The sequence below is a fragment of the Panthera pardus genome, unplaced genomic scaffold (genome assembly GCF_024362965.1).
Source record: "Panthera pardus isolate Hobbes unplaced genomic scaffold, ASM2436296v1 HiC_scaffold_13, whole genome shotgun sequence".
Classification (NCBI taxonomy): domain Eukaryota; kingdom Metazoa; phylum Chordata; class Mammalia; order Carnivora; family Felidae; genus Panthera; species Panthera pardus.
The window spans coordinates 102,258,331-102,278,399 of NW_026526688.1; the positions used below are offsets into that span (position 1 = coordinate 102,258,331).

The window sequence follows — 20,069 nt, forward strand, 5'->3', positions numbered from 1 at the left end:
TAGGACAAAGGAGGGAGCAGTTTATTTTTTAGTATATTACATGATACAGATAAACTTGCTTTTCATTTTATAGTATAAATCTGGTAGCTATTTGTACATTTTAAAAATTAAATATTTAAGCACTGTGGATTCATATTTTTAATATAAGATTTGTCTTCTTTTAAAGGCTGATTTGAGTTGGATTTTCCTATCTTTCTCATATATTACCATTCTGATCTCAGTAGAGTAACAGTTCTCTCTCCCAAATACCTGTTGTGAATAAATATTGTTTAGCACTTGAGTTCTCTGTGAACAGGATCTTATTATAGTATTAACCTCAAAGGTTATATTTCCTTTCTGTTTCACCTCAGGGAATATTGGCAAATCAATTGGTTGTGATAGTCCCTGTTATTTCTGAGTTCCAGTCCAACTTAAGCATCTTCCTGTTGGTAGTTTTTCACTTTCTTTCCTGAGATGAGAGACCATGAGCTTAAATGAAGGAGAAGGGAAAGAAATGAACAATTACTGAATATTTTCCCTCTGCTGTATGTTGTACTAGATGCTTATGCATTGTCATTTAAGCCTTACAGCAAGCAAGACAGGTAGTAATGTCCCCATTTTACAAATGAGAAATAGAGACTTGGAAAAGTAAGTAACTTGCTGATACAGGAAACAGTTATGATTGGAGGCTTAATTGAACATTAAAGCACAGATATAGGTAAGCATTCCTTTTTTTCCATGAGATTGAAAATTTTATTTATCTTATGGTTAATATTAATCTGAAGAAAATTTAATATTTTTATATTTGTTTATACTTTTATATTTGTTTATATTTGTATATACTTTTATATTTGTTTAACTACTATTGCAAAATTCTGTTAATGTGTTGTATACATATAATACCTCCATGTATTCCTACACACAAATGTGTACCTCCACTATTAAATTACAGACCCATGAATACACTGACTTTAACAGGCCAGTTCAGTTTTGCTGAAGTTCACTCCTGGGTGGTTTTTTGCCTGCCTGAAGTCCCTGAGAAACCTCCAGCAGGAGAATGTGTGACATTTTATTTTCAGAACACCTTCCTGGATACACAACTTGAAAGTACCTACAGGTAAATAAAACTTATTACTGGTTCAGGAATGTTTTTATATAAATAGAGCTTCTAAATTTTCATTTGTTTTAAGGCAGGAATAACTTGAAAATAATGTGACTGAAAACCTATACTGTTCAAGAGAATCTATTGAAAAACAAGTAGAATTAATGATTTAAAAAAAATGTTTGAATACAGACGAATATGAAAGATCAATACCTTTCCTATTCCCAACAATAACCAGTTAGAAAATAAATGATTTGAATGATTTGAAAAGACCCTATCAGAGTAGCAATAACAATAACAAAATATCCATATAAGATCTGCAGAAATATCTGTTATTAGAAATATGCAGAACTTACATGAAGAAAACTTTAAAATTTTATTGACATAAAAGACTTGATTAAATGGAGTAATATATTCAGTAGTCATCAATTGAAGACATAAACATGGCAGTACTTCCCCAAATTGATTCATTTATTCTAGTTTCAGTAAAAATTCCATTGAATTTCTTTAGGCAAAAATAGAATATTGCTCAGAACTTGAGAGTTTAGAACAGTACAGGGTTTTGAAGCTATCATATTGAGGGTAGAGGTCATATTCTACACTCTTCTCAAGCTCCCAGTTGCACTCCTGCCCCTTTACTGTCACTACTCATTCATTTCCAATAGGCTTCTATAATTTCTGTTTCTGAATATAGTAGAGGCTACATTTTCCTTCTCTTTTGTTCCTGTCTCTTGAATGTGAAATGACCTATTTCTTGGGTAAGGCTGATTTCTCTACATCTGCTCTTTGAGCTTATACCTGTCTCTCTGTCTAGGATTCTCTCCCTAAACAGATTATTGAGCTATTCTACTTCTTGCTTCCTAGCTGAGACTTTACCATGCTAAATTCTGGAAATAGGAGTGAACACATAATTTTACCTCAGAATGCAGCCTTTTGGGACCAAGAAGTATCCAGCAGTATAGCTGTTTTTGTTTTGTTTTGTTTTTGCATCAGTTCTGTTGAGGTTTTACTTTGCCCTCCAAGGGATCTTACATGTGTCTAAACCTGTAATAATGACTCCTGTTCTGAAGTACCACAGTAAACCTCACACTTTAATCAGAGCAGACAATTCAACATGCCCCTGGCATATTCTGTATTATTATAATAGCATACCTTTGTATTTTCCCATTCTGTGCCCTTAAGTATTCTTTCCTTAACAATCAAAACTCTACTTATCCTTCAAGGCTCAACTCAGTTGCTGTATTTTGAAGCCTTCCTTGAGATTCTCTTTTCTGTTCCCATAGTATTTTATTCTTACCTGTCTTAGGTATTTATTGTTATTTGTTTGAAGTATATAATAATTTTTATGTAAACTTGTTTCTTCAAATTAGACTTTAAGCTCTTCATGGGCAGAGTCAATTTCTTAATTATCTTTGTATGTTTCCTCCAAGTACCTACCACATGGCTTTGCTCAATGAATGTTTTTTGGGTGCCTAAATAAAATACATTTATGTGGAGAAAGTATAGAAGCATGTGCTTTGGAGGCAAACATACTTAGGTTTGAATCATGGCTCTGTGACTCACCAACTATTTGATCTACCTGGATTATTTAACTCTCTGAGCTTCAGTTTTCTTTTTTGGGGGTCGGAAATAATAGCACTTTGTTGAGCTGTGATGATTAAAAGAAGATAAACCATGTGAGTCATTCTACAGTGCCAGGTACTGTTAAGTGTTTAAAATTAAATATCATCAGTTAAAATTAAATACTAGTGAAAATATGATTTTTAAAACATAATTGAAATCAATATAGTATGTAGGATTCACCTTTCTAGAAAAAAGAATTAGCATTTGTCTACAACTAGTGAATATAAACTATTGGTGTGTGTGAAAACCAAATAAAAAGACAGCATTTAATACATGAAAGGTGGTATATGTATTAATTAGGAAACTTGATTATCATAAGAAGGAACCAAATACAAGAAGACTTAACCAAATAAAAAGAATTTATTAGCTCATATAACTTAAAAGCCTAGTAGTAATCTGCCTCAGGCAGAACAGGATTCCTGGCTTACCTGATATCATCAAAACTGTCTCTTTTCATTGCTCAGCTCTGTTTTTGTCTTTTTTTTTTGGCTTTTCAAATAAGTGCCATGTGGCTACCAGCAATTCCATCCAGTTTTCTATCTTTTCATCTATCCCAGAGCCTCTCTTTCTGAATAGTTCCAAATAAAAGCTCCAGGATTGAGTGTCAGTATAAAGCCATGAGGTTGGAATACACTGCTAAATGCTTCCTTCGAAAGTCCCACAAATGGGGATGAGGCCAGTGCCAGTGAGACTACAGTTGACCCTCAAACAACACAGGTTTAAACTGCATGGGACCACTTATACGTGGATTTTTTTTTTAATATATATATAAATACAGTACATTATGGTAGATGTATTTTCTCTAATGATTTTCTTAGTAACATTTTTTTATTTTACTTTAAGAATACAGTATATAATACATACAACATACAAAATATGTGTTGATGGACTGTTTATATTATTGGTAAGGCTTCTGGTCAGCTAGTTAAGTTTTTGAGGAGTCAAAAGTTCTATGCGGATTTTTGAGTGTGCAGGGGTTCAGCACCTCAACCCCCACATTGTTCAAGGGTCAACTATATATGGATTGAGAAAGGTAAGAGAACAAAGAAATGGTTCTGTAAAGAAGATGAAGAGTCCTCTGTGCATAATAAGTGACAATAAATGATGGGCATGGAAGAATGAAAGATGTTACTCTTAGGTTTAATATCAGCTTTCTTTTGAGAATGAAGAATGTAGTCATGTTGTGATTTGGGTGATTACATCAAAGAAAATCATGTAAATAAGCAATTATAAATGCATTTTATATACATATGGGGTTAGTTGTTGGAAATTTTATTAGTGAAAGTAAAGAAAGATGCTTTAAGGAAGAACTTATAGGTAATTGTCATGTTTAAGAGGCATATATCTAACATCTTGTTTAGTTTCACAATTATGTTCAGAACTTGAATTGAATAATAAAAGTTTACACACTTAAATATGCTTTATATTAATAATGTGATGTGTATATAAAGAGATCTAAAATCAAATGAATTTTAAAAACCAGCTCCTAGTCAGAAAATATGTATTCACTGGACCTAGTTACTATATTTTCTTCTAAAGCTGTTCTTTTAAAAATATATTAATTTTATAGGAAAGGAGAAGGAGTTTTTAAATCTGACAACATTTCTACTATATCCATCCTAAAAGATGTGCTCTCTAAAGAAGCTACAAAAAGGAAAATTAACCTCAACATATCGTACGGTAAAAAAAAAAAAATAAAGAAAAATGAATTATTTTGGAGGGGTATTTTTGTTAACAGTAACAATGTTTCTGATCAAAGTGACTTACCTAATTGTGTCTGGATCAACTTCTTCTAGAGATAAATGAAGTATCAGTCAAACACACTTTAAAGCTAATCCACCCAAAGCTGGAGTACCAGTTGCTTTTGGCTAAGAAAGTGCAATTAATTGATGCTTTAAAAGTAAGTATGTATTTCGTGGATTCACAATCATTGTTTTATTGTGATGGAATTTCTAAAATTGTAAAGACTTTAAAGTTACACTGGATTGAATTTTGAACATTAAAGTGCTTCTGTTTTTAATTTTAAATAAGGAATTGCAGGTTCATGAAGGAAATACAAACTTTCTGATACCAGAATATCGCTGTATTCTAGAAGAGGCAGATCACCTACAGGAAGAATACAAAAAGCAACCTGCACATCTGGAAAGACTCTACGGTTAGTGAACTATTCTAGAAAACTTTGCCATATTCCTTTCCTACTGTTTACGAAGGATCATGTGAGAGAAAATGGGCAGAAAGATAAGCAAAGATTACAGCATTCATGAACCAGTGACAGCTAGTTTATTGCATCAAATTTTTTGTCAAATTAGTTTTCATATTTAATATTTTTACTGGGTAAAATGAAAGTAAAAAAGTGAAATAGGTGTAATGCAGTAAATTAATTTCTGTACATGAAGAAACCCGGTGTGAAGTGAATATAACCTATGAAGCATTAAAAATTTTTTTTTTTAACGTTTATTTATTTTTGAGACAGAGACAGAGCATGAACGGGGGAGGGTCAGAGAGAGAGGGAGACACAGAATCTGAAACAGGCTCCAGGTTCTGAGCTGTCAGCACAGAGCCCGACGCGGGGCTCGAACTCACAGACCGTGAGATCATGACCTGAGCCAAAGTCGGACGCTTAACCGACCAAGCCACCCAGGCGCCCCAACCTATGAAGCATTAAAATGTAGGCTGTATTTCACACAAATAATTTTCAGGTTTTGTTGATACTATGAAATATCAAAATGCAGCATTTAGTATTTTTTTGGCAAAATGTAATAAATGATACATTGTGCTATAAATTTATAGTTCAAAACTCTTTTTGCCTTGGTGGTGACATGTTGGATGTTTCACAAATTGTCTTGAAAAACAGTGAGAGCAAGAGGGAGATGTGAAGGAAAGGAGAGAAAGAGGAAGAATGGAACAGCTTAAGGAAAACTTCTTTTATTTTGCAATCTTTATATAAGACCTGCTGTGTATAGCACACCTATTGATTTATAACATCTTTATTAATCAGTTGGGATATTTAATCCTTACAACAACTCTGCAAGATAGATGGTGTTATCTTCATTTTTTACATTTTCTTAAATTGAAATCTGAGACTAAAGAATTTGTTGTCACATTTGTAGTGGCAAAGCCTGCATTAGAACTTCCTCACCCCAAACTGCATGCTGTTTGCGCTATGCCAGATCTTTTAGAGTCAATTGGTATCATCTATCCACACTGATCTTAAGCCTGTCTAATGAATTTATTTTTTACCCTGGGACTTGCTCACAAACTATAACAATATCTAATATCTTAATATTTACAATATGACAAACACATGAAGATGAGTGGTACAAAAAACCATCTCTCACCACCAGTTCCAAAATCCAGAAAGCTTTGAAAACTAAAGCTTGTTTCATAAATCATTTGGTAGCAAATTTGACACGATCTGAATTAATAATTTAATGACAAACCTTACTTAAACTGGCATGGGGTTATTTATAGTCATTTTTATTCCACTTAATGTGAATATTTATCCACATATTTTGTTGCAGAAACACTATTCTGTTTTGTTATCAGATGTTGCCACTTATTCCCCTTGGATATTATGCCATATATGGTATATTCCTTTTATTATCTTTCTAAAATACAAAAAATTCTGAAACATGTCTTGGATAAATCCCAAGAATGTTCAATATATTGATGGAATATTTTATTTCAAATACAGCTGTTAAAAACAGAATCTGTCTACACTATCTCAAAATGGCCAGCTTGGTGGGAAAAATAAACCACTTGTGATGTTATATATACCAAAAGCAATTCAGAACTGGCCAGCAGTTAATTATCTGAATTCAGTAGCTTTTAACCAGTTGTTAAGAGGATTATTAGCCAAATGATTTATGTTTTGAAACTTGCCTTAAAGTACCCCCAAATAAGGGCACCTGGATGGGCTCAGGGGTTAAGCGTCTGACTCTTGATTTTGGCTCAGGTCACAATCTCACAGTTCACGAGTTAGAGCCCCACTTCAGGCTCTGCACTGACAGCATGGAGCATGTTTGGGATTCTGTCTCTCCCTCTCTCTGCCCCTCCTCTGCTTGCTTGATGGCTATCTCTCTCTCAAAATAAACTTTAAAAAGAAAATCCCCCAAATAAATATTGTTTATAGTATCAATCCCTTTAGCCTTGTATATTAAATAATGCAATTATGCGTGCTTAGAGAATTTCAAGTAATAACTTACTTTCATTAAGTACTGTGTTAGAAATTAGTACTAATCAATGATAGGAAATTAACATTTTTCTTTATAGGCATGATCACCGATCTTTTCATAGATAAGTTCAAGTTCAAAGGCACCAATGTAAAAACCAAAGTACCTCTTTTACTGGAGATTCTGGACAGTTATGATCAAAATGCATTGATTGCTTTCTTTGAGGCTGCATGAAATATATAAACAAGGTAAAGTTCCAGAGTTGTCTTTTTAAACAAAGTATGTTAAAACAGAAATACAGGACATGCTAACTGTACACACTTTTATTTCAAATGCTTTTTAATATCATCTAAAAATATTTAAGATGTGACTTCTTTTAGTAGTGCTTCTAATTTTGAGAAATGGAGCTTTTTAAAAATAAAGGAATTTTTATTTTAAAACAAGTGGAATGATTATAAGGGACGTTAATGAATTTTTTGCAAGTGGATATTTTAACTTTTAAATTGAGAAATATTTGGAAAATAAAAATCTATTCAAATATATAACAAGCTACACATATGTATAAATTGCTTTAAAGTTTTCAAAATGTCTTTACATACATTACTTCATCTGATCTTCACAATACATATTATTTTGTCAAGTCTATAAGAAAACCAATTCTCTGTGAGGTTAAGTGATAAAGAGGACATGCTGTTATTTGTAAAACTGGGACCAGATTTCAAGTTCTGTTGCCTGGCTTGTGTCCTGGTTACTGTATACGTTGTTAACTAGTGGAAGTAACTTACCAATTATTTTTTCTAGGAGTTGAGATTGATTTGCAACTGATTTCACTTTTGCTAGGTAATGTTTTTATGACCCATGCTCAGTTTGTGAAATGCTTGAGTTGCCCCAGTGCTATAAATAGTGGCCAGGGAAATGAGCAGAGCTTGCACAGATTGAAGGGATCTTAATTTGATGTCCTGTAACCAGTAGAGCTGTACAAATGTCCTATATGTGAATAGTGCAGAAATAGTGATGGCTTCTTAGATTTTCCTGTACTAGGATCCACTGATTACCTTTTTATCATATATGGAGGGAAATATGACTTTAAGGTTACAGAATACAGAAGTTTTATTCATTAATCTTAATTTACATTTTGTCATATTCAGGGAAATATTGTATTTAAAGGTTGTTTTAAAATGGCATAAAGATTATAATGGAAATAAGCTATTCTTTATGTTTTCAAGAAGGGCACATTCATGAATTTGTCAGAAAACAGTAATGCTTCTTAATCATATACCATTATATTTATTATATGCAAGCCTTGTATATTAAATTTGAAAATTTGTTAAAGTCACATATCACTGAGAGTTTTCTTTTAATAAGGTCATATTTTTATTACATTTAACCTTCATTTCTAAATGGAACAAATAATTATATCTAGGTCACTAGAATTTCACTGGTGCTTTTTGTTGGCTGCCACAGCTTGGCAAAATATTCATCAAAATCAGTGACTGTCTAGTTGAATTTCTTGTAGTACATTACTATTTTTTTATATATATGTTATATATATGATGTATCATATATATGTATCATATATGATGTATCATATGTATATATGATGCGTATCATATATATATGTATTTATTATATAGATATCAACAGTAGTTCAAAGTGGCACCTTACTTAATTGCATCTTCATTAGATAAATTAAAAAGCATGACTGAAGAAACACCTAAATGGTAAGATATTATAGTCTACCACTTGAATGTCAGTTATTACGTTAGCAGCGGGTAAATGATTTATGCTCATTATATAATCATGAGAGCCGTATGACATGTAGACATGACTCCCAATTAATAGATAAGAAAACTGAGGATCAGAGACATTAAATAACTGGTCCACGACTACCAGGCCAGTAAGTGGCTGGGTCAGATTTTAGACCTTGGGAAACCAGGCAGGCTAACTGAAGGTTCCACAGCTAACGACTGGGGTGGCTCACTAATAACTGCTTAAGTTTAACTCAGTTTATCCAAGAGGCAGCCCAGAGCCCAGGGATCACCTAGTGGCCCAGTTTAAAGTCACCAGAAACTCGGGACCCGCCTCTTCGCTCGGCGCAGGCGTTTTCCCTCCCGCCGCCGTTCGGCGTTTCTCCCCCTCTGCTCCGTGGCCTTCGCGGCCGCCTTCATTCGCTTGCGACTGTGTCGCCTAGAGTGACGTCACGGGCGTCGGCCCTTTCCATTGGCTCATTTCAATAGTCGCGGGATACTTGAACTGCATGAACAGCCGCCGCTCCGGCGGGCTGCTCGCGACATCTCGGGGGCGTCTTTAGCCCTCCACGCCCGGCAGTTCCTGCCTACGCCTTTCTCAACTTACTTGGAACTCCGTGATCTCAAGCGGGCAGGCTGGCCCGGGCTGCGGCGGATTGCTACGGCGGGAGCGTTTCTTGTTGGGGTCGGCGGGACGGAGTACACGCCGCTAGGCGCCCCAGGCTGATTCTGCCGCGACCCCGGGAGCAGTGATGTTGGGCAGCTCCGCGCCGGGGCCTGCGTCCCGCGAGGCGGGCTCGGCGCTGCTAACATTGCAGCATACGGAGCTCCAAGAGGACCAGGAGAACATCAACCCTGAGAAGGTGGCGCCCGCCCAGCAGCCCCGCACTCGTGCCGGGCTGGCCGTACTCAAGGCTGGGAATCCGCGCGTTCCAGCACCGCAGCAGAGGCCCAAGACACGACGGGTAAAGAGATGAGCGGTATCTGCAGGAGGGTGGGCCGAGCGGGAGTTTTGCACGAGGTTTAGCAGGCCGAGGAGCGTGGCAAGAAAGCATCTTCCGAGCTTTTTTAAAGGGAGTCCTGGGTCTTGAGTCACCTTGATCCCTAGTTTTCTGGCGTGTGGGATGCCACTTAATAGCTTCTCCCCCATTGCTCTCTTCGCCAGCTGTGTTATGTTGCCTGTCTGCTGTTTATTGGGGATGTTTTTCTATAGATAATGGGAGTCAAACCAAACCCTAATCAAGTCCTACGTGTGTCCGCGCTTTTCTCGCCGCTTTAAACCCCAGGCCCTGCCCTAGTATCTGGACCTCCTTCCCCTCTCCATATGGTTAAGATTACCTCAACTTTAAGAAAGGGTATAAAAAATACTTTGCTTTTAGTAAATTCCGCCATTTTGCCGGATTTGCTCGGTTGCTCCACCCTTGGGCGAAAGTAGTGAACCGACACCTCTTTGCCGGCTCTCCTAAACTTGTCATTTCTCAGCCTGCCCCTCCACCCATCTTATGGCCTTGATTAGTTTTGTATCTTCCACTTAGTGTGACTCTTTTTATAACTTATGTAGGAATGCCTGTAACGAATTTAAACATCCCTTTCTTCAGCCACTCAAACTTTACCGCATGGACTTTGCCCCAGTTTAATTTCCTGAGTATTTGGGAGTAAAAAGCAGACACTGAGACCCATAAGGGGAAGAAACCAAAACTCCATTCAACAGGCTCAAAGCCAAATATTTATTTCTTTTTAGGTTGCACCTCTTAAGGATCTTCCTATAAATGATGAGCATGTCACTGTTCCTCCCTGGAAAGCAAACAGTAAACAGCCTGCATTTACCATTCATGTGGATGAAGCAGAAGAAGAGACTCAAAAGAGGCCAGCTGAATCTAAAAAAACAGAACATGAAAATGTCCTGGCTTTTAATTCAGCCATTACTTTATCTGGACCAAGAAAACCACTGGTACCTCTGGATTATCCAATGGATGGTAGTTTTGGTAAGTTTTAAAGAACATCTGTATCAAATCAATGTAATCGTAATTATTAAATACACTGGGGGAGCCTGGTGGCTCACTGGATTGAACTTTTGACCCTTGATTTCGGCTCAGGCCATGATCCCAGGGTTGTGGGATCAAGTCCCATACCGGGCTCCCTGCTGAGCACGGAGCCTGCTTGAGATCCTTTCTGCCCCTCTCCCCAGCTCACTCCCACACTCTAAAATAAAAAATAATAATAATAATCTCTTTCTTTAACTAAAAAATAGGCTGCATTAATGCTATTTTGTACTTTAAGACATTTTCTTACTTGATCCTTAGCACATTTATGAACGAATAGATTTCAGTTGTATTCATAAGACTCACTTTGTACATACCACTCAGAGTATTTGAAAAGGATGCAGCTTTCAATATTGTGATATCTAACATCTCTTACAGCTTTAAGGTAACATTTATTTTTGAGAGAGAGAGAGACAGCGTGAGCAGGGAAGGGGCAGAGAGGGGGAGACTCCGAAGCAGCCTCAGGCTCTGAGCTGTCAGCACAGAGCCTGATGCAGGGCTTGAACGAATGGTGATATCGTAACCTGAACTGAAGTCGGATGCTTAACTAACTGACCCACCCAGGCACCCGTCTGTTATAGCTTTAAAATTTTGTTTCTGTAAATCCAGTCTGATACCAGAGAGGGACATTATTCTACTGTAAGTCAAGCATTGAACCATGGCTTTGCACTTAACCACATAAACATAAAAGTAGCTGCTATAAAGACAGCTCTGCCAACAGTTTATGCAACTTCTTTACCATAGGTCTGCTGAGTCACTGGGCAACTCATTAAGTTTAGTCTCTAGTTCTACTGTGAGAAGTGGTCTAGAAATCGCAGGAAAATCTTTTGGAAATAAAGTAAAGTTTGTATTTTTATTTAAAGTTTGCCACAAATTTTAACCTCAAAGCGAACCCTGAAGTGAAAAGAATAATTAATGATATTCTTTGCCTTAAAAGATAATTTAAAGTTACAGACATGAATCACTTGTTGATTGTAGTGTTAATTTGTTTGAACTGCTTGTAACAAACCTCATTTTCTCATTCATACACTCATAGAAGCACTGCTTCTTAGTTAGTGCCTAGATTGTACTTTGAATATGTCAGACTTTGGGGTCTGCAAACTCTCAGGATAAATACTACATACTATCTCCAGACTGTTTTGGATTTTAACTCAGTCCTAACAGAATCACTGTGCCATCTGCTCTTATTTCTCATGGAATATGAATATTAACATAGTACTTGATCTTCAAACTCATTTTCCTTTTAGTGGCCTATTAGTATTTTTTCTTATTGATTAAAACCAAGTGGAGAGGGGGTACTAAAACCACAGTGAACTATTCTTTGTACTTTTTCATGAACAGCCCTTTTTAGTTGGATGAAATAAATGCTTTCATATGGGACTCCTTACAAGGGCAGTTTTGGCTATTAATTAGAAAATTAAACAATGAACTTAATCATAACTTCTGTATTCTCCCAGAGTCACCACATACTATGGACATATCAATTGTATTAGACGATGAAAAGCCAATGAGTGTCAATGAAGTCCCAGACTACCATGAGGACATTCACACATACCTTAGGGAAATGGAGGTAACAGCTCTCTGAATCCAATTTTTATACGGTTTTACTCATTGTGGCAAAATGAAACTGAGAGGATGTTTTTAAGTTCCTTAACTGGTGGTGAATTAGTCTAATGTTATACTGATGTTTCTGGTATGTGGCATCTTTGTTAATGGTAGAATAATCTAATTGTAATTTTAATATTATACTAAGTAACTGTCTCAACAGGTTAAATGTAAGCCTAAAGTGGGTTACATGAAGAAACAGCCAGACATCACTAACAGTATGAGGGCTATCCTTGTGGACTGGTTAGTTGAAGTAGGAGAAGAATATAAACTACAGAATGAGACCCTGCATTTGGCTGTGAACTACATTGATAGGTTCCTTTCATCGATGTCTGTGTTGAGAGGAAAACTTCAGCTTGTGGGCACTGCTGCTATGCTGTTAGCCTCGTAAGTCCAACTTGGTTTGTTGGATTAAGTGATTGGTACCTTTCTGTGTAAGGAAGAGGTTGTGATTTTTAACACTGACATTTTAATATACACAAGGCAGAGTTGGAAGCTACTTTAGGGGTAGCAGCATGAAACAGTGTGGAAACTAGTTTAGGATATTAATTTTCCCAGATCTAGATTCCAGGGTACCTTAAAGATGGAGACTGGCTACTTTTTTTTAATGTTTATTTATTTTGAGAGAGAGAGAGATAGAGCACGAGCAGGGGAGGAGCAGAGAGAGAGGGAGACACAGAATCCAAAACAGGCTCCAGGCTCTGAGCTGTCAGCACAGAGCCCGATGCGGGGCTCGAACTCATGGACCGTGAGATCATGACCTGAGCTGAAGTCGGATGCTTAACCGACCAAGCCACCCAGGCGCCCCGACTGGCTACTTTTTAATACACTTGGACTAGATTACCAAATTTAAAAAAGTGTGGTTCCTTCCATCAAAAAGTGCTTTCTGGCATAAAATCATATCTTCTTAAGACATGGAAATTAGATTTAAAAACTAAAAATGTTTATTTTTCTAAGAATTTCCTAAATTTTCATTTATTTGAACTCTGGGATTGTTACCATCTTGGGAACTCTTAGGCCTCTTATTTGACTGCATTGGGACAGATGTCCCACGAGTCCTGTATTGATTTGGGTCTTTCAGTTAGCATCTATCTAGTCTCTGCTGGTAATGGTCAAAATCAGTGGAAACAGGCAACTGGTGGAGTGTAGGTTTGGGACTCATTCCATGTATTCTGCTAAAGCGATTTCAGAATTAGATAAACAGCTTGCTTCTCTTTTGGAAAGACTGATTACTTAAAACTTTTTTCATTGTAGAAAGTTTGAAGAAATATACCCCCCAGAAGTAGCAGAGTTTGTGTACATTACAGATGATACCTATACCAAGAAACAAGTCCTGAGAATGGAGCATCTAGTTTTGAAAGTGCTTGCTTTTGACCTAGCTGCACCAACAGTAAATCAATTTCTTACCCAATACTTTCTGCATCAGCAGTCTGCCAACTGCAAAGTTGAAAGTTTAGCAATGGTAAGTTCTTTTCATTTTGTTGAATGAAGATTCTTAGGTCACACAGTTTAATTACATAGCTTTGGTCAAGGGATTTAGTATTTAGGGGACAAGTTAATGCTATAGTATAAAGAGAACCTACCATTGGTGAAAGGTAACATGAATTCGAAAGTAACTAGGAGTAGTGGAATGAGGATTGAGTCTTGGGAAATGGTAGCCAGAAGAGTTTTAAAAATTATTAAAAGAGGAAAAAATACAGGATGAAGATGGAGCAAAACACTAAGATAATGGATAAGGGCTGTGACAATTTTTTTTTCCTATGGTTGCCATAGAGCCAGTCTTAAAAACAGGAAAATATTAGGACAGAAGGCAAGGATTTGAGGTTTGAATTCTAGAGCTCTTGTGATCATAAAGTATATTTACATTTTCATTGCAGTTTTTGGGAGAATTAAGTTTGATAGATGCTGACCCATACCTAAAGTATTTGCCATCAGTTATTGCTGCAGCAGCGTTTCATTTAGCACTCTACACAGTCACAGGACAAAGCTGGGTATGTATTTCGATGTCTTCACACTTCTGCCTTGCAACTTAAATAGTTGTGTCAGTTAAGTCAGATAATTGTCCTATACAAGAGATGGTGGTCTAGAGGTACTAACCTGGAAAAACTTCAAAAAATCTGCACTGTTTAAAGTGTCTTACCTATTTAGTAATGTATGTTTGTTAGGTAGAAAGCTTAGTTATTACTTGGATTTGAAAGGTGTGCTTAAAGGATCAGGCCATAAGACCTGCTGCTGGCAGGGAAAGTAGTAAAAATTGACCAAAGTCAGCATAAAAGATGGAATAATGACTTGAGAAAACTAGATTTCTTAGCTGGAGGTGTTGGCCCTGAAATTTAACGAAACTCCAGCTTAATGCCAACTACTAACTCATTATGTTTGGTGTCTGTTCCTAAAAACAAAACTCAGTGCTTCTCTACCCACTTCTCTGCAGCCTGAATCTTTAGTTCAAAAGACTGGATATACCTTGGAAAGTCTTAAGCCTTGCCTCATGGACCTTCACCAGACCTACCTCAGAGCACCACAGCACGCACAACAGTCAATAAGGGAAAAGTATAAAAGTTCAAAGTAAGAATTAACATGATACTAAAGAAGCTTGCTTTTCCAGGCTATTGCATGATTCTGGGACACCTGACATTTTAACTTTATCAAAGGATTCACAAAACAGACACAGCCTCCCTAAGAAACTGTTCTCTTAGCAGGCCAGGTGTTCTGAGTATGCTGTAGTTACCCTTTCTGTCCTGCATTTGAGGGAAAAGAGGGGAGAGGAACGGGTATGCGTGCATGTTTTGTGGACCAGACAATGATTGTATAACCATTAACTCAGTCAGCATACAAACAGGATTTTTGAGTTCCTAGTATATGTATCATTCCATGAGCCCCTTTACCCAATGAATATTTACAGTTGTTTTTTTTTTTTTTTTTCCCTATTTCCAGGTATCATGGTGTTTCTCTCCTCAACCCACCAGAGACACTAAATGTGTAACAGTGAAAGACTGCCTTTGCTTTCTAAGATGTAAATCACTCCAAGTATATGGTGTACAGTTTTTTCTAAGGTTTTAATCTTTACAATCATTTCTGAATACAGAAGTTAGGGTCAAGTACAAATTATGGTATCTATTACTTTTTAAATGGTTTTAATTTGTATATCTTTTGTACATGTAACTATCTGAGATATTTGGCTAATTTTAAGTGGTTTAAAGTATTAATGATGCCAGCTGTCAGCACAATAAGAATAAGAATAAATGGATTTAGAAAATTTGGTTTTGTAAGTCAAATTTGATTTGACTACGGTATCACTCAGAAAAATTAATTTCATTTACTATAGAAGGGGACTGGGAAGGCTTCTCTTGTGTAGGAAAAGGGATAAAAGTTTGAGCATCCATTTTCCTAAGCCACTGGATCAATTTGGTGACTTGCGCATAATCCAAGCATATCTGGAATAAATCTGTGCTTATTTATCTGTTGTGATGATCCTGAGAATCTTTCAGCTCTTTGTACACACTATGAAAATGCTTTTTCATTCCTCATCAACTTTTACACTTTACTGAAGTGACAGTTATTTAAAACCTGTTAAGTTGTCCAAAAGGTTTATTTTAAAGCATAATGTAAAAAACTATTATGGAATTGACTAGATTTTATAATGGATTTGTGAAGAGAAAAATACCCAGAGTTATTAGCACTGAATAAATATCCTTTTAATAGTTATATACACAAATATACAACTATGTGAGCTTCAATTAGCAGCTCTCTTCTTTTTTCTCTTTTTCACTGGCTTTTTACTTGGTGCTTTTTCTTGTTTTGCACTGATGGTTTGTGTTCTGTGAATAAAATAAATTAACAGTTTACTAACAGTATTAGCACTACAAGCTGATACCATGGGTGGTTTGCCACACTCATAATATTTTGCTCGTTAATTTTGGATTACCAAAATAGGAGGCCTTATTTCTTCCAGTAGAATATAGAACACTTGCCAACTATGAGAATAAAATGCAGTATTACTTTAAAAGTAATCCAGTTTTATAGAATTAGGTCCTAATGTTTTTAAATCTCAGTTTGAAGAAACCACAGAAAGAACAGCTGGATTTCAAATTAAAAAGGGGGTGTCTGTTTATAGTAGGATAAGATGAGAATAAAACCAGAAAAGTCTTGAGTATGTGTATACACTTGAAATAAATCAGAAACTTGTTACCTTATTTTCTTTGGATTCTTGTCTGGTTCTAAAATGATCATTTCTTCCTCTTCACTGTCTGAGAGTACTATGGGGGCATCTTAAGAAAATGTTAAGGAAACAATATAAATAATCTCTTGGAAATTTTCCACATGGGTTTAGGTCAGCAGTTCTAACATTCTATTTCTGTACAAATATCCCAAACTACTCTGAGTGGAGGCTTACAGAACTACTTGGTTCTTTTCCTTAAGTAATTCCTTGGAGCTCTGAAAAATAACATTACTTTATTTCCTAAAAATTCTGTAATTACATGACAATTATATGTGTTCAATATAATTACATTTCATACATGTCATAATAAGAGAAAAAAATCTATATAACTTTCTATTAGAAACAACACTGGAAGGAAAATACCTAGAAGCAGAATTATTGGGTCAAAAGGCATACACATTCTAAAAGATATTTTGCTAAATTCTGCAAAAATACTGTTCCAATTTATACCCTGAGAAATAAGTATATGAAGAATCCATCTTCCTATTCACACTTGCCAATGGTGACATTTTTAATATTGCCTAATACAGTAGTCAGAAAACATCCCCTTTTGCCTTGAATTTATTTCCTTTGTTACTACTAGGGTTGCCTATGAAATATGTTACTGGCCATTTGTATTCTTTATCTTTGACCAGTTTTTCTCCTAAGCCTTAGTTAATGAACGATATATATAAAATGTGAATTAACCCTTTTCCCAGTTGGCATATCAAGTCTTTGAGTTTTCAGTTAGTTTCTCGTCTACCACAAGGAGAAAGGCTTCAGAAAGGCTTTACCTGCTTTATCCTCCCAATTATCTTAGGTTCACTTTGATTATTCAGTTGAAAATACTATTCTTCAAAGCAGCAACTGAGTGTTTAGCATTAACCTTATTAATCTTAGAAAAATATTTCACAAATATATAAAGAGGCATATGCAAGGATGCCTACTGCTACTGGAGCACTATAACAGAAAGTGGTAACATTTATCAATAAGGGAATGATTAGGCCAACCTAGTTATTGTCAAACCTACAATTCTATGCAGCATTTAAAAGCGTGGCTGATCTATATGCAATGACATGAAATTCTAACGATTCATTCACAGTCCCTGCATTCAAGCAGCTTATCTTGGTGTAAAAATACAGTAAATAAATACCTAAGGGTCCCAATCAATGGGGATTTTTTTTTTCCTTATAAAAACCCTAGCAGGCTCTTAGCAATGTTTATAGGCAATAATTTCATTCCTTGACAGTAGGCAGCTATGCATATTATATACATAAACAGTATCCCCTTCACTATTTTTTTCAGCCAGATTTAGTAAATACACCCTTTAGTTCTCCGCCAGCCTACTTCCTACATCCAAACTTGTATGATTTGTTTTTACTACATTAAGAAAAAAAAAATTTTGCGATTATTATGGGCCAAGCAAGAAACTGACTTTCCTAACAGTAAAAATAACCACAGGTTAAAAACAATTTTCTTCAGTTCTACAGTATTCCAGGTAATTCTAGAGTTTTGTATGTTCTAATACCACTCTGATACAATAGCCATATACAGCTATTTAATTTTAACTAAAATTAAAATTTAAAATTCTTGTGTCACAAACCACAGTTCAAATGCTCAGTATCTGCATGTGGCTAGTGGCTATTATATTTATTGAACAGTGTACATATAGAACATTCCTAACATTACAGAAAGTTCTATTTGGAAAGTACTACTCTAACAGACGTTACGATATGGGCTTTTTATGTTTGAGTCTAGAAACTACAAAGGAAAAACAGCATGTAGTAATGCAATCTTTAAGAAAAGCCCTCCTTGGGGCGCCTGGGTGGCGCAGTCGGTTAAGCGTCCGACTTCAGCCAGGTCACGGTCTCGCGGTCCGTGAGTTCGAGCCCCGCATCAGGCTCTGGGCTGATGGCTCGGAGCCTGGAGCCTGTTTCCGATTCTGTGTCTCCCTCTCTCTCTGCCCCTCCCCCGTTCATGCTCTGTCTCTCTCTGTCCCAAAAATAAATAAAAAACGTTGAAAAAAAAAAAAAAAAAAAAGAAAAGCCCTCCTTTAAAACTGGCTCAGATATACATACAAAAGAAAAAAATTATTAAAAATGCCACTACATACCAAAATACCACTACTCCACAAAGATAAGCACATTGTTTTAGGAAAGAACTGGAGTAATATAGTAGTTTAGCATCAACAGCTTAACTGAAATTTAAATCACAAAATATTTAGCCCCTTTAAAAAAAGAACTGCTAATACAAAAATAAGATCCCTACAATAGGAAGATTCACATGTATTACATAAAAGCCGTAAATAAAGTGTTACCTACCTTGACTTCCAATATTGGAGACTTCTCTAGTGTCCATTTTTATACTATCAAGAATGATAGCTTCATCACTGCCACCATCATCCTCTTCCTTCTCAGAGTCTTCAAGATCACCCCAGGAGTTTTCTATTCCCTCTCCAATTTGGGCAGTTCCAGGAGTCCAAAGCACAGGTTTAGAAACACGTAACAAGTTAAGAAAACTTTACTGCTACTTGATGCAGTGTTAAAAAAGATGAGAATAAAGGTTTCAAGACTGAAGTGTTCCTCAAGTTTGTATGTAAAAATTTTACTAATAGTTAGGCTATGGGATGGCTGACCAATAAAGAAAAAAACATGTAACTCACATAAGATTTTATGGAAACAATGGTGAGAAACAACAAGACATACTGGCTTTTAACAGTTGTAGTAATAAATTTGGCAATTGGATGAATAAATAATTTCCAAGAACAATGTTTATAGTATATAAAATGCTTGACCATGCCATTGAGATTAAAGAACAATTTTCCAGGTGCACCTGGGTGACTCAGTTAAGTGTCCGACTCTTCGGCTCAGGTCATGATCTTGGCTCAGGTCATAATCTTGGTTCATGAGTTCAAGCCCCATATAGGGATCTGTGCTGACAGTGTGGAGCCTGCTTGGGATTCTCTCTCGCGCTCCTCATCTGCTTCCTCTGTCTCTCAAAATAAATGAAAAACATTTTCCAAAGGAAAATAAAATGGTGCGAATTCGTTAAGATAGATTATTTCTTGTTTTTGTAGGATAGCTAAAGAGGTGGATGTTACACCAAGGACTTAATATAACTAATCACTATCTTGTATCTTAAATGCTTTCTCTAACAAAGCAGTGTTTCAGAAAACAAACTTCAGTATGCACACCTTCCCATATACCTAATGACGCCAAAAATGACATGAATTCTGTTCCTGAAAAAACCACCCAATAAAGATACACTTCTGAAGGAGGTTCAGCTTCCGCAATAATTTCTTCTGCTTTCTCTTCCACATCAGAGGTATCAATAGGGGCCTTTTCCATTTTAAATGCTGTGATTCTTTGGCTTGCTATAGACTCGGCAAAGCCAAACTTGCCACCTTCTTTCCTGTGTGGGTGTTTTTTTTTGGTTTTTTTGTATTTGGGGGTGAAGAGAAGTGAAAAGGGGGGAATGAGAGAGGGAAGAGAAAACAGGAAGGGAAAAGTTAACCATTTTATCCTTTTGATGGAGGAGAAAAATTAGAAAAAAGCTATTTGACTAACTTAACCTCACCAATTTATTATGCTTATCAATAGA

At 36.2% G+C, this 20,069-nt stretch overlaps 3 protein-coding genes and 1 long non-coding RNA gene across 6 annotated transcripts in view; 2 read left to right on the forward strand and 2 right to left on the reverse strand.

Moving 5' to 3' along the window:
• BBS7 (Bardet-Biedl syndrome 7) overlaps positions 1-8,212 on the forward strand; it is a 36,618-nt gene extending 28,406 nt beyond the window's left edge. For both annotated transcript variants that reach the window (XM_019418842.2, XM_019418853.2), the window contains 5 exons: positions 932-1,096; positions 4,275-4,384; positions 4,501-4,604; positions 4,736-4,859; positions 6,977-8,212. In XM_019418842.2, coding sequence (XP_019274387.2) covers positions 932-1,096; positions 4,275-4,384; positions 4,501-4,604; positions 4,736-4,859; positions 6,977-7,110 — 637 coding nt within the window. In that variant the 3' untranslated portion in view covers positions 7,111-8,212. The remainder of the gene's footprint in view (positions 1-931; positions 1,097-4,274; positions 4,385-4,500; positions 4,605-4,735; positions 4,860-6,976) is intronic.
• On the reverse strand, positions 1-9,053 carry LOC109248862 (uncharacterized). The gene is made up of 4 exons (XR_002072293.2): positions 8,918-9,053; positions 7,043-7,102; positions 2,661-2,729; positions 1-468 (listed from the first exon to the last, which is right to left on the reverse strand). It is a non-coding gene; the product is annotated as an uncharacterized LOC109248862 (long non-coding RNA).
• Positions 9,047-16,464, forward strand: CCNA2 (cyclin A2). Its single transcript, XM_019418883.2, has 8 exons — positions 9,047-9,589; positions 10,366-10,609; positions 12,124-12,236; positions 12,435-12,658; positions 13,526-13,733; positions 14,149-14,262; positions 14,703-14,836; positions 15,206-16,464. Exons 1-8 carry the CDS (start codon positions 9,377-9,379, stop codon positions 15,252-15,254), a joined length of 1,299 nt encoding a protein of 432 aa, XP_019274428.1. The 5' UTR covers positions 9,047-9,376; the 3' UTR covers positions 15,255-16,464.
• The window catches only part of EXOSC9 (exosome component 9), a 12,205-nt gene continuing 8,077 nt past the window's right edge, over positions 15,942-20,069 (reverse strand). The window contains exons 9-12 of one of the 2 annotated variants that reach the window (XM_019418868.2): positions 19,734-19,880; positions 18,791-18,969; positions 16,461-16,539; positions 15,942-16,089 (exon numbers count right to left, since the gene is read on the reverse strand). In XM_019418868.2, the coding sequence (XP_019274413.1) occupies positions 16,005-16,089; positions 16,461-16,539; positions 18,791-18,969; positions 19,734-19,880 (490 nt within the window). In that variant the 3' untranslated portion in view covers positions 15,942-16,004. Of the gene's footprint in view, positions 16,090-16,460; positions 16,540-18,790; positions 18,996-19,733; positions 19,881-20,069 lie in introns of those variants that run through there. The other variant, XM_019418881.2, reaches the window with a different exon arrangement.